Consider the following 12,778-nt stretch of genomic DNA (forward strand, 5'->3'; position numbering starts at 1 on the left):
AGAGGGCGCCTGGGAGCGATCTCGTCGATGGCTGAGGAGAGCCGGCTGTTCCAGTCCTCCACCAGCTCCTCCAACGAGCCGCCAGGGGGTCTCGGATCCCGCAGAGCCATTTGGAGCCGCATAGGGTCCATTTGACTCCGCGGGCGAGCCACATTGATGAACAAAAACTATTGAGGCAGACTCAGCATGGGTTCTGTAAGGGAAGATCTTGTCTCACTAACCTGTTAGTGTTTTTTGAGGGAGTGAACAAACATGTGGACAAGGGGGACTCAATAGATGTTGTTTACCTTGACTTCCAGAAAGCTTTTGATAAAGTTCCTCATCAAAGGCTCCTAAGTAAGCTCAATAGTCACGGGATAAAAGGACAAGTCCTTTTGTGGATCAAAAACTGGCTATTTAATAGGAAACAGAGAGTGAGTATAAATGGGAAATTCTTTCAGTGGAGGGTGGTAAGCAGTGGGGTACCACAGGGATCAGTACTGGGTCTGATGCTTTTTAAGTTGTTCATTAATGATTTGGAATTGGGAGTAAGCAGTGAAGTAGCTAAATTTGCAGATGACACGAAGTTGTTCAGGGTGGTGAGAACCAGGGAGGATTGTGAGGCACTCCAAAGGGATCTGTCAAGGATGGGCGAGTGGGCGTCAGTGTGGCAAATGGGGTTCAATGTAGCCAAGTGCAAAGTGATGCACATTGGAGCCAAAAATCTTAACTATAAATACACATTGATGGGGTCCGAACTGGCAGAGGCTGACCAAGAGAGAGATCTTAGAGTCGTAGTAGATAACTCAATGAAAATGTCTAGACAGTATGCAACTGCAATAAAAAAGGCCAACGCTATGCTGGGGATTATTAGAAAGGGAATTAAAAACAAATCAGCCAATATCATAATGCCGCTGTATAAATCAATGGTGCAACCTCATTTGGAGTACTGTGTACAGATTTGGTCACCACATCTTAAAAGAATATTATATAGCATTGGAAAAGGTGCAGAAAAGGGCAACTAAAATGATAAAAGGGTTGGAACACTTTCCCTATGAAGAAAGGTTAGAACGCTTGGGGCTCTTTAGCTTGGAGAAAAAACGGCTGAGGGGAGACATGATTGAGGTTTATAAGATTATGCATGGGATAGAGCAGGTAGAGAAAGTAGTACTTTTCTTGCTTTCTCACAATACAAGAACTCGTGGGCACTCCATGAAACTGCAGAGCGGTCGGGTTAGAACAGATAAAAGAAGTACATCTTAATCCAAAGAGGGATTAACACATGGAATTCACTGCCACAGGAGGTGGTGGCGGCTACAATCATGGACAGCTTCAAGAGGGAATTAGATAAGCATATGGAGCATACGTCCATCAGTGGCTATTAGCCACAAGGTATAGATAGGAACTCTCAGTCTGGGGCAAGGGATGTGAAAAGTACTGGGTTCGCCACGTGGAGGACTCGGACGACGACATGAGTTTGCACACGTTTATTGTACCTAACATCAGACTAACTAAAACAGCCCTGTAAGGCCAACTATATACACACCCACCCAGCACACCCCTAGTCCATTGGAGGGTTTGAATTTCCCTGACCAGAATTTGTACAGGATGGAGTGACATACATTCAACTCACGCAAGTTTATGCTACCAGAATTATTGGTGGACTATAATTGGCTTTACCTGAGGCCTATCTTATAAACAACAGTAAACATATAAATATATAAGGATACAATATCTGGCCTTATATTGCATATGTATTTAACATCTTATGTAAAAGGTTTTTTTTGAATGTATGTCAAGTTTGTATTTTGGATTGTGACCACTGAGGAAGTCCCCTAGGGGCCGAAATGCGTTTGGCTCAGTTGCACAGCACTAACCCATCTATGTATGAGTGTTGAGAAGTTTTTTTATGTCTGAATGTGAATATTTTTAATGGGTCTAAGTTTTTAAAAAGTGTGTACACCTGAATAAATTTTGTACTTGTATCATATTTAGTGTCAGCTTAACCCTTGTGGATCCATAGCAGCTTTTTTGGGTTTTTCCCTTCTTTTTTCCCCCTTTTCTTTTCCCCTTCCCTTCCTTTTTTGTTCGTGTCAGACGTGCAGGGTTTTCCTGTAACCTTTGTGATATAGCCACCAGAGAATTCAGAGGGTTTGAATTTCCCGCCAAAGTGGCTATTGGTTGGGACTGGGGGGAACTAGGATCCTATGTTCCTACTGTCCAAGGGAGCCAAGCTCCTGCTGTGTCGCGGACCCCTGGTGGTGGTCCGCGTACATAATAGGATGCTCTGTATTCTTGGTGCTTTGGGGGGGGGGCAGTGGGAGGGCTTCTAGTGTCCTGGCTTCACTGCTGGACCTCCTGATGGCACCTGGTATTTTTGGCCATCCAAATGCTGGCTTGGGCCGACCCCTGTTAGAAGAAGAAGAGATTGGATTTATACCCCGCCCTTCACTTGTAGTCTCAGAGCGGCTTACAAACTCCTTTCCCTTCCCCTCCCCACAACAGACACCCCGTGAGGTGGGTGGGGCTGAGAGAACTCTGACACAAACTGCCCTTTTTCAAGGACAGCTGTGCCAGAGCTTGTGACTGACCCAAGGTCACATCAGCAGGTGCAAGTGGAGTGGGGAATCAAACCCGGTTCTCCCAGATTAGAGTCCGCACACTTAACCACTACACCAAAATGCCCCCGACTAAAATATCCTGGCTATGGGCCTGGGCAAGAGATGTTTCAGTGGTGGTTTGCTATTGCCTGCCTCTGCATCATGCCCCTGGTATTCCTTGGAGGTCGCCCTTCCAAGTCCTAGCTGAGGCCGACCCTACTGAGCTTCCAAGATCTGACGAGGCCATCCAGGTTAGGGCACCACCACTCTGGGCTCAGTCGAAGGCAGCCTCATGTGTGCTGTAACTCTTTAGTTATGCCCAAAGTGTGCTGGTCTTGAGAATAAGCATTCTTTTGTTTTACTCTATCATAGTGAGACAAGCTATTATTCTTGAGCTCTCCTTCCAGGCCTGTGGTTCCATTCTTTGTCCTCCTGCCAATTTTTTTTTACCGCTTTGATCACTTTGAATCCGGACGCCTCAAGCTGTAATTGTCTCCAATTAATTCCAAGAACTACAGGCACTCATAAACATGCATCTTAAATGGCTGGATGTCTGTGATGGTGGGTAAATGGAGTACTACTAAGTGGGCAAAGCTTAGAGCTACATCCCACAAGGCTAATTTCCACACTGGGCATCTTTGCTTCATGGGCACACCAATGTGCATACGACACTTAGGAGCAGCTCGTGTTTGCTAAAAACACTCTGATGTTACAGTAGTGTTTCTAGATTAAATATGCAAACTACAAATTGCAGACTGATGCTTTTAAACACACGTGGAGATGTACCAGAGCACCCTGACTTTACATGCACATCGTGGCAAATTGTACCACTGGCACCCATATGACAAATGCAGTTGTCATGAAAAGTGCAGAGCTCCATGTACATGCTGCAGAAAGCAGCCAACTGGTGCTTCCTGCAACATGTTCATATTTATTTATTGACTTCGTTTATACCCCAGTATGGATCCAAAGTGGCTTATGTCCTTCTCATAAGAAGAGCCCTGCTAGATCAGACCAGTGGTCCATCTAGTGCAGCATCCTGTCTCATACAGTGTCCAACCAGTTCCTCTGGATGGCCAACAACACAGCATAGATGCCGAGGCCTTCCCCTGATGTTGCTTCTTTATTTATTTATTTATTTATTTATTTATTTATTTATTTATTTATTCTTGGGGGGCTCAGAGGCTTAGTGCCTCTGAATGTGGAGGTTCCCCTCAGTCACCACGGCTAGTAGCCATTGATAGACTTACCCTCCATGAATCTATCTAATCCCCTTTTAAAGTTTATTCCTGTGGCCATCACTACATCCTCTGACAGCGCATTCCACATTTTAGATAAGCATATGGAGCAGAGGTCCATCAGTGGCTATTAGCCACAAGGTATAGCTAGGGGCTCTGGGGCAAGTGATGCTCTGTCTTCTTGGTGCTTGGGGGGGGGTCAACAGTGGGAGGGCTTCTAATGTCCTGGCCCCACTGCTGGACCTCCTGATGGCACTGGTATTTCTGGCCACTGTGTGACACAGAGTGTTGGACTGGATGGGCCTTTGGCCTGATCCAACATTGGCGTCTCTTATGTTCTTAATCACTCTCTGTATAAAGTAGTATTTCCTTTTGTCCTTCCTGAACCTGCTGCCCATCAGCTTAACTGGATGTCCTCGAGTTCTAGTATTTTGAAGAGAGAGAAAAATCTCTCTTTGTCAACTTGGAGTGTTTGGGATGGAGCCTGGGGAAGACGGGGACCTCAATGGAGCACAAGGCCATAGACTCCACCCTCCAAAGCATCTATTTTCTCCAGGGGAATTGATCTCTGTAGTCTGGAGATCAGCTGTAATTCCAGGGGATCTCCAGGTCCCACCTGGAGGCTGGCATCCCTAGAATCAACAAACATTCCACTGACAGAACAAAAGAACACCTTTAGATGCAACTAAGTTTCTTAGTAGAATATTCATTTTAAAATTCACACGAAAGGACCTTTAGAGGAATGTTGATTAACTAATAATGAATGCACTTGCATCTGTTTTTACAGCTTGCATGCCTAGGTATTACTTCACATTACTACTGCTGCATTTTCGGGATAACTTAATATGCTTTGAACATGATACCTTTTTTATTATTAAAGGCAAAGCTGAGGGACATGTGACAATGAAAAAGTGGCAGAGGGGAGAGATGCTTAGTCCTTTCCTCACCTACAACCCCCACTCCATCCCCTCCCTTGAGCTGTTTCCCCCCATCTGTGTAGGTAAAACTTTCGCTTTGTAAAGTTTAGTTTGATTCACACACATAAGAGCACGGTCACTTTGAAAACCAAGAAAATTCTTCTTTTGAAGCAGGCCACTCAAATGTCTCTGTTCCTCAGGCAAACATGACAGTTATTATTCTGCCACCACAAACCACACATACAATGGGACGGTGAACATCATCTGACCCAGCTGGTGAGCGGCTGGACACAAAAGCCGCAGCCTTGATGTGGTTGCACTGAAAGTGGCCACTGTGATACCTTGTGTGTACGTGTCTTGAGACAGGCAGCAGAGGTAAGGGTTACGTCTCCAGATAGTGAATGCACGAACACATGAAGCTGCCTTATACTGGTCCATCAAAGTCAGCATTGTCTACTCAGTCTGACAGCAGCTGTCCAGGGACTCAGTCAGAGGTCTTTCACATCACCTCCTACCCGATCCTTTTAACTGAAGATGCCAGGGATGGAACCTGTGACTTTCTGCATGCTAAGCAAACGCTTTACCACTGAGCCATAGCTTCTCCCTGCATACTGCAGTTCTGCAACTGCACCACCCCTGCTGCCATAGAAAGTGTCTTGGAAAATGGCTGAGACATACATTAAGAACAACACCACGGTCCCTGTTAATCACATGGAAATACTAGGTCATTCCAAAGGAACCCAGATGAGTCTGGACAGTGAGGATTGGAAGCACTGAAACTGGATCCGTAAAAGCTGAACTGCTGTAGAAATGTAAACCATATCTACCCTAGAATGAAAATCCATATGATGCTTTCTTATGCTGAATCATACCACGGGTCCATCTGTTATCTACTCTGAGTGGCCTGTCCTCGCCAACATCTCAGGCAAGGGCCGTTGTGTTGTTGTTTTTTAAACCACCCTTTTATCTGAGAGCCTTTTAATTTGAGATTTCATGGGCTGAACATGGCACCTTCTGCACGTACTGTCCCATGAAGCTATGATAGGAACAATAGACAGAGATGCTATAAGTACCCAGCATCAGGACTTCCAGCGCTCTTATTTATTTAAAATAGCCATTCTGGTGGCCCTGATTAGGCAGAAGACAAGATATTGTATAGGCAGAAGACAAGATATTGTATAGATATTGTATATAAAAACATTTGTATTCTACTTTTCTGTTTTGAGATGTCTAAAATGGCTTACAATATTAGCAATTAGGACAAATGAGTTAGATTAGAGTCTTGTTCCCAGAGCCAGTACTTCTCCCCACATCATCCAGCACCCCACAGCATAGCAGCAGTAGGTTTGCATACAAAAAAACCCCAGGCATATCCAGTCGATTTCACAGTAATGTGAAAGACTTTAGTCTGAGACCTTGGAGAGCTGCTGTCATTCAGAGTAGCCCATACTGACCTTGCTCTGATTCAGTATCAGGCAAAGGATCACTCCCCCCCCCGCAAGATATATAACACCAGGTATAGAGAACTGGCCACCTCTTAGGCATCTACTGTTGTCAGCCATTTTTTTCTTCTTCCCATCTATCAGCATCATCTCTCCCATGTTGCTCACACACTAAATACCCTGTGCCGTTTGTTTTGGGAGAAGGGGAACTTGCAAGATTCAGATCCCTCCGTGACCGTGACATGACCACACAACCGCCTAGTCCTAGGCAACCCGGCTCTAGTGGGCCACTTACTGCGGATCTCGGCTGTAGCATACTTTGGAATCATGGAGTCTGTGGTGAGCTCTGGGTGAAGGATGCATCCGTGCGTATAAGCATCCATGGGCAAGGAATCCAGGAGCTCTCTGTACTGCATCACTCTGGAATGAAGGAGGCTTCCCGCTTCTGGAATTAGCTGGGCAACATTTTCTGAAATGCAACAAGAAGAGGAAAAAACTAAAATAAAAGCTGCCTTTAATTATGAGAAAGTGTTTTATGGGTTCTTTTTAGTAATACAAATTCTGCATTCTAAATAAATTATAAACGGTGGATTGGATCCAGAGGCGATTATCCAAGAACAGGAAGGGGGATTTCTGCCTGATTCTTCCTTCCCACCGTGGACCTCCAGCTCTACCTTCTTGCTTATCCTGGAGGTCCCGGATCCTCCAGGGGCAGCATTTTAGGGGGCATTTAAGGCTCCAGGGGGAGGGAAGAAAGCCATGCTCTGAGGACAGAAAACCCTTCTGCCTGCAGAAATGCTTCCTGGGATCTGAGCCACTAACTGCATTCACTTAGTGTTGATGGATTATTTTGCATTCAAGATTTGGGTTTTTCAAAGAGCCAGGCATCAGGGACAATAAGGATGGATGATCGCAAGCTGCCAACGGTTCTGCAACTTCTGCCTGCATGTTTATAACATGTAATAGTTGTGTTACCCCATTCCTGATACTGTTCTTTGTGTTTGCGGTGCTCTAAACCAAATTTAGAGGGGTCAAGACTTCAGACTGGATGCCACAGAAGACTTCTGCATGTGCTGCAGTCCTTCTGCAAACGGAAGGGCTGAAATGGCCCCTCCCTGTCTGCTTGTGCTATGTGAAAGTGATCGAATCCCCACTTTCTTTTCTGCATTGGCAAGGTTAGGCTTGGGAAATCCCTGGAGAGTTGGGAGCAGTCCTGGGGCAACCTCCCGGTGGGGCCTGGAGACCACCCCCAGAACGACAACTAATTTCCAGCCTGCAGAGATCAGTTTCCCCGGAGAAAACTGCTGCTTTGGAGGGTCGGATCTATGGCATTACACCCTACCAAGCTCCCTCCTCTCCCCAAACCTGGCCACCCCAGGCTCCACTCCCCAAACCTTCAGGAACTTCCTAACCCGGACTGAGCTGGCCACCCTAGTGCCTGGAGAGGACAAAGTCCGGGGAGGGGAAGGCGCTCGGGAGGGATGTGATGCCACAGAGTCAGCCCTCCAAAGCTGCCCTTTCCATGGAAACTGATATCTGTAGTCTGGAGAACAGTTGTAAATCCATGACAAACGGCATCCCCCTACTCAAGGTATTTCTTCTGACACATCTTCAAAAACAAATGAAATAAAATCATGCCAGCCATCTGTTGTACATTCCATTGCTCCGTATGCACACTGTTATCGCCTTAAAATATTGAGATGCCCTTATACTATTGCTTGCGCAAACTTAACGGTGCTAAGTACATTTTCCTTTATTTATTTATTATTCAAATTTATATCCCGCCCTCCCCAACGGGCTTTCCACTCATGCCTCGCTAGGTGCAACCTCATGTGTTTCAGTTGGCATTTGATGGCCAGGGATAGGGTGGCACGCGATGCGAGTTTTCACATTTGTAGGGTTTGATATGTTTTTGACTTGAGTCAGCCACTCAAGAATAGAGATTCAGAAATGGAACTGTATCATCGTTTGCTTAACACTTTGAGTGCTCTGTGTATATTTTATTCCTCTGCCTTATTACCTATGAAGGTGACTGTTGTTTCCATTTTACAGACAGTGAACGAGGGCCAAGAGGGAGTGCCATGCTCCAAGCCACCCAAGGAATCCACAGCTGTGTATGGATTTTAGTGCTGAGGAAACTGGCACCTGAGCTAGAAACAGCAGATAGTGAGTTGGGTCCTAGAGACGTCTACTTGCGTCAGACTTCTCCTGATTCTCTCTCTTCCCAGCAGCCCCCTCCCACATTGTGACCCCCCCTAGCAGAATACAATAGGAAGGGGAAGTTGCAAAATTTCAGTTCCACAAGCGCAGGACCTGCCTGCAGTTGTGTGTGTGTGTTTTTAACATTTGACTATAGACTATTACAAGTTATCATGACATTTTTTACATTCAGGTTTGAGTGGTAAATAATTTTAAAGACCAAAAAGCCTGGAAAAGAAATCTGACCTTGTGAGAGGCATTGATATTTTGTGACCAAATTATCATTTCTTGGATGCAAAATCTTTAACTTAGGACTTTAAAGTGCCTGTATGAATCATAAGGTTCGTGGTTGCTCATTTAATCTGGCAATTTTTGTTTCAACTCTAGTCTTGAGTTCAGGCTTCCACGTCCAAATGCAGTGTTCAGCTCACTGACCGTCATCCCAGACCTCCAAAGTTCAGCTTCAACTGCTCATAACTGGCAAGATTTTGCTTCTCAGATCTGGGCATGCATTATTTACAGCCTCGTTCACCCAGTCCGTTTCAACATTAAAGAGCCTTCCTATTGCTAACCTCATTTCTCCTCCTAACCCATTCCACTGGGGTGACGGCGTGCATCCATCTTTTGATTGCAGTTACTTCTAAAAACTCTGAGGGAATGATGCCTGAATAAGGAAAACCATATTTTTCTTCAGAATATCTGGGCCCTCTTTTATACAGGCATTCATTTTTATGGGTCCTGCAGGCTGCTTTTTATGGGCACTGGGTAAATTTGTTAACACGGCTCAGAAGCATTCCTGTCGCCAGTGTGTTTGGTGGAGTTTAGAAACACCTGGAGATTTCAGGCTGGAGCCTGAGAGAGCCGGGTTTTGGGAAGGGAGGCGCCTCGGTAGGGTATAAGGCCACGCAGCCCACCTTCCAAAGCAGCCATTTTCTTCCAGGAGAGGTGGAATAAATGTTTTAAATAAATAAATAAACAAGTGCTTTATGTGGTCTGGAGATCAGCTGTACTTCCGGGAGATCTCCAGCACCCATCTGGAGGTTGGCAACCCTATGCCATCAGAGTAAGAGAGGGGAAAGGGCAATCCAATCATGTTACCCACCTATATGGGCTACCAGTTCAGAAGTTATGTTATTGGCAATATTCTGGTCGTTTGCCAGTGTGGACCATTCCCAGTTGCCTTCTCATGATGCACTCTGTGTTACAGGGAAGAGATGGGAAACTACTGTACTTTGTGGCAAATGTAGCCATTCTCAATAACCAGCTAGAGAGCCTGGCTTCAGAGAGCTCAGTTTGATGGCCTCTAACTAACCTCGGTTTGACGGCCTCTAACTAACCATAGCAGGTGCAGCAGCCTGTGTTCCAGCAATCGATCGTGTGTGTAAAGTGCCCCTAAGTCACAGCTGACTTATGGCTCTCAAGGCAAGTAAGAAGCAAAGGTGGTTGGCCATTGCCTTCCTCTGCAGAGTCTTCCTTGGTGGGCTCCCATCCAAGTACCAACCCTGATTAGCTTCCATGATCTGATGAGAATGGCTATACCATGCTGCTTTCCCTCCAAAACAATTAACTAAGAACAGTTTAATGAAACAATGGTTTTGCATTAGGCCTGAATTTACCCTCTGATTGTTCTTTTGGGGGAAACTGTGGGGGAGAAAGTAGATATATCGCTGCTGCTTACTAAGTGGTAGAAAAAGTAAGCCAGCGATATTTCAGGGTATTTAATATAATGCCAGGTAGAGGTTAATATAATGCTGAGTTAAGATGCTGAACTGCAGACCGGAAGGTCAGTAGTTCAGCAGTTCAAGACCCAAGTGCCTCGTGACGGAGTGAGCTCCCATCTCTGGCCCCAGCTCCTGCCAACCTAGCAGATCGAAAGCAAGAAATCGCAAGTAGATAAATAGGTACTGCTTCGGTGGGAAGGTAACAGCATTCCGTGCGCCTTGCCGTTTAGTCTTGCCGGCCACATGACCATGGAAATGTCTTCGGACAGTGCTGGCTCTTCGGCTTGGAAACAGAGATGAGCACTGCCCCCTAGAGTCGGATCCGACTAGCTTTTGAGCAAGGGAAACCTTCAGAGGTTTGCACCCCAACAGAATATGATGGGCTGCCTCATTTCCTGGCTTTGCTAGACATAGGGAAATGACAAGGCTAGACATCAGAGGACCCTGTTGTGAGTTAATGATACTGATTTTTCCCATTATAGTTTTCCCTGTCTTTGCACAGTATAATCAGACTTTATGCTTCTAGGATCTAGTTAATTTTTTTTTTCTTGGAGTCTTGGGAGCTACCAGTCACAAAATGGTGGTTCAACAGGCAGAGCTAGTCACAAAACAGCAGCTTATACAAAAATACTAGTGTTTTAGAGCAGGTCTCCAGAGGAAACCTCTTCTCTGCTGTTTGCCCAAAACAAAGCATCCCCCGCAATTATAACTTCTTATTATAACAAATTATACCGTTACCTGTGTGCTTCCCTTGGAAAAAGCAAATAGCAGCTTTGATGGAGGGGGGAAAGAATCAACAACATACTCCTTTCCTGCCCAGAAGACGGGTGCGTGTAGGAGGAGGAGGAGGAGAGGCAGATGGGAAAGGCTGCTGTTTTTCTAGAGCAAAAGTATGTGCATACGTGTTCCTCCTCCTCTGCACAAATAGCAAGACAAGCTGCCACGGCAGCTTGAAAAAGAAGCATAAGCAGCACTTGAGGAGGGGAGATAAAATTAATTGCTTGACTGGTTTCTCCCGCGTGACCTTCTGCCTACCCCCTGTCAGAGGCCATCTAGTCTAACCCATGGCTCAGTGCAGAAACTCCAAAGCTGGAGCATCCTCGGCAGATGACTTGTCCAACCGCTGTCTGAAGACCTCCAGTGAATGTGAGCAGAGCCCTCTAGGTAACTGGGTGCATCGCCAAACTGCTTTGACTATTGGGAAGTTTCTACTAATGCTCACTGGACATTTATCCTACTATAATGTGTGCCAGAGAGCTTTTGGGGCCATCTAAGCTTGGGCAGTGGAGGAACACACATGGATGGGTGGCATAAGGTGATTCTGGCTTTTAATGTTTCTGTATCTGTTGAGCGCTGGCTCAAGTGGTTAAGACGCTGAACTGCAGGCTGTGGAAGGTCAGTAGTTCGAGACCCGGGTGCCGCAAAACCGAGTCAGCTCCCGTCTCTAGTTCCAGCTCCTGCCAACCTAGCAGTTCAAAAGCAAGAAATTGCAAGTAGATAAATAGGTACCACTTAAGTGGGAAGGTAACAGCGTTCCGTGCGCACTGGTGTTTAGTCATGCCGGCCACATGACCACGGAAACATCTTTGGACAGCGCTGGCTCTTCGGCTTTGAAACGGAGATGAGCACCGCAACCCTAGAGTTGGATTTGACTGGCTTTCGAGCAAGGGAACCTTTACCTTTACCTATCTGTTGTACAAAACTGTTTTGATGTTGTTGTTTTCCTGCTTTGGTCCCTGAGATGCTCAGGTGAAAGGCGGGCATATAAATATTTTAAATCACTGAATATATCCTCCTAGCTCCTTAGATCTAGTCTTGGCTTCAGGAGCAGCAGAGAACAGATCTTTGCCCTCTTCTATAATGACAGCCCTTCAGCTATTGTAAGAGCGCAATCACATCATAAGAACATAAGAGAAACCAATGTTGGATCAGGCCAATGGCCCATTCAGTCCAACACTCTGTCAAACAGTGGCCAAAAATACCAGGTGCCATCAGGAGGTCCAGCAGTGGGGCCAGGACACTAGGAGCCCTCCACTGTTGCCCCCTTCCCCTAGCACCAAGAATACAGAGCATCACTTGCCCCAGAGTCCCTATCTAAACCTTGTGGCTAATAGCCACGGATGGACCTCTGCTCCATATGCTTATCTAATTCCCTCTTGAAGCCGTCCATGCTTGTAGCCACCACCACCTCCTGTGGCAGTGAATTCCATGCGTTAATCACTCTATGGGTGAAGAAGTACTTCCTTTTATCCATTCTAACCCGACCGCTCAACAATTTCATGGAGTGCCCATGAGTTCTTGTATTGTGAGAAAGGGAGAAAAGTACCTCTTTCTCTAACTGCTGTATCCCATGCATAATCTTATAAGCCTCGATCATGTTTCCCCCTCAGTCGTCGTTTCTCCAAGCTAAAGAGCCCCAAGCGCTTTAACCTTTCTTCATAGGGAGAGTGTTCCAACCCTTTTATCATTCCAGTTGCCCTTTTCTGCACTTTTCCCAAGGCTATAATATCCTTTTTTGAGGTGTCATGACCAGAACTGCACACAATATTCCAAATCCTCATCAAAGCCTTCATTTCTCAAGGATACACATACCCTGCATACCCAGTCCCTTCAACCCTTTCTCATCAGACTTGTTTTCAAGCCTCCCGCCCCGCCATCTTCATTGCTCTTCCTTTCCAATTT

General features: G+C 45.9%; 1 protein-coding gene across 4 annotated transcripts in view; it reads right to left on the reverse strand.

The window, feature by feature from the left end:
* GDAP1L1 (ganglioside induced differentiation associated protein 1-like 1) overlaps positions 1 to 12,778 on the reverse strand; it is a 63,428-nt gene that overhangs the window by 15,039 nt on the left and 35,611 nt on the right. For 3 of the 4 annotated variants that reach the window (XM_015424224.1, XM_015424220.1, XM_015424221.1), the window contains one exon: positions 6,472 to 6,645. The exons of the other annotated variant lie outside the window; for it this stretch is intronic. In XM_015424224.1, coding sequence (XP_015279710.1) covers positions 6,472 to 6,645 — 174 coding nt within the window. The remainder of the gene's footprint in view (positions 1 to 6,471; positions 6,646 to 12,778) is intronic. 4 annotated transcript variants of the gene reach the window in all.

The sequence above is a fragment of the Gekko japonicus genome, unplaced genomic scaffold, assembly GCF_001447785.1.
Source record: "Gekko japonicus isolate JY-2015 unplaced genomic scaffold, Gekko_japonicus_V1.1 scaffold1486, whole genome shotgun sequence".
NCBI classification, from domain to species: domain Eukaryota; kingdom Metazoa; phylum Chordata; class Lepidosauria; order Squamata; family Gekkonidae; genus Gekko; species Gekko japonicus.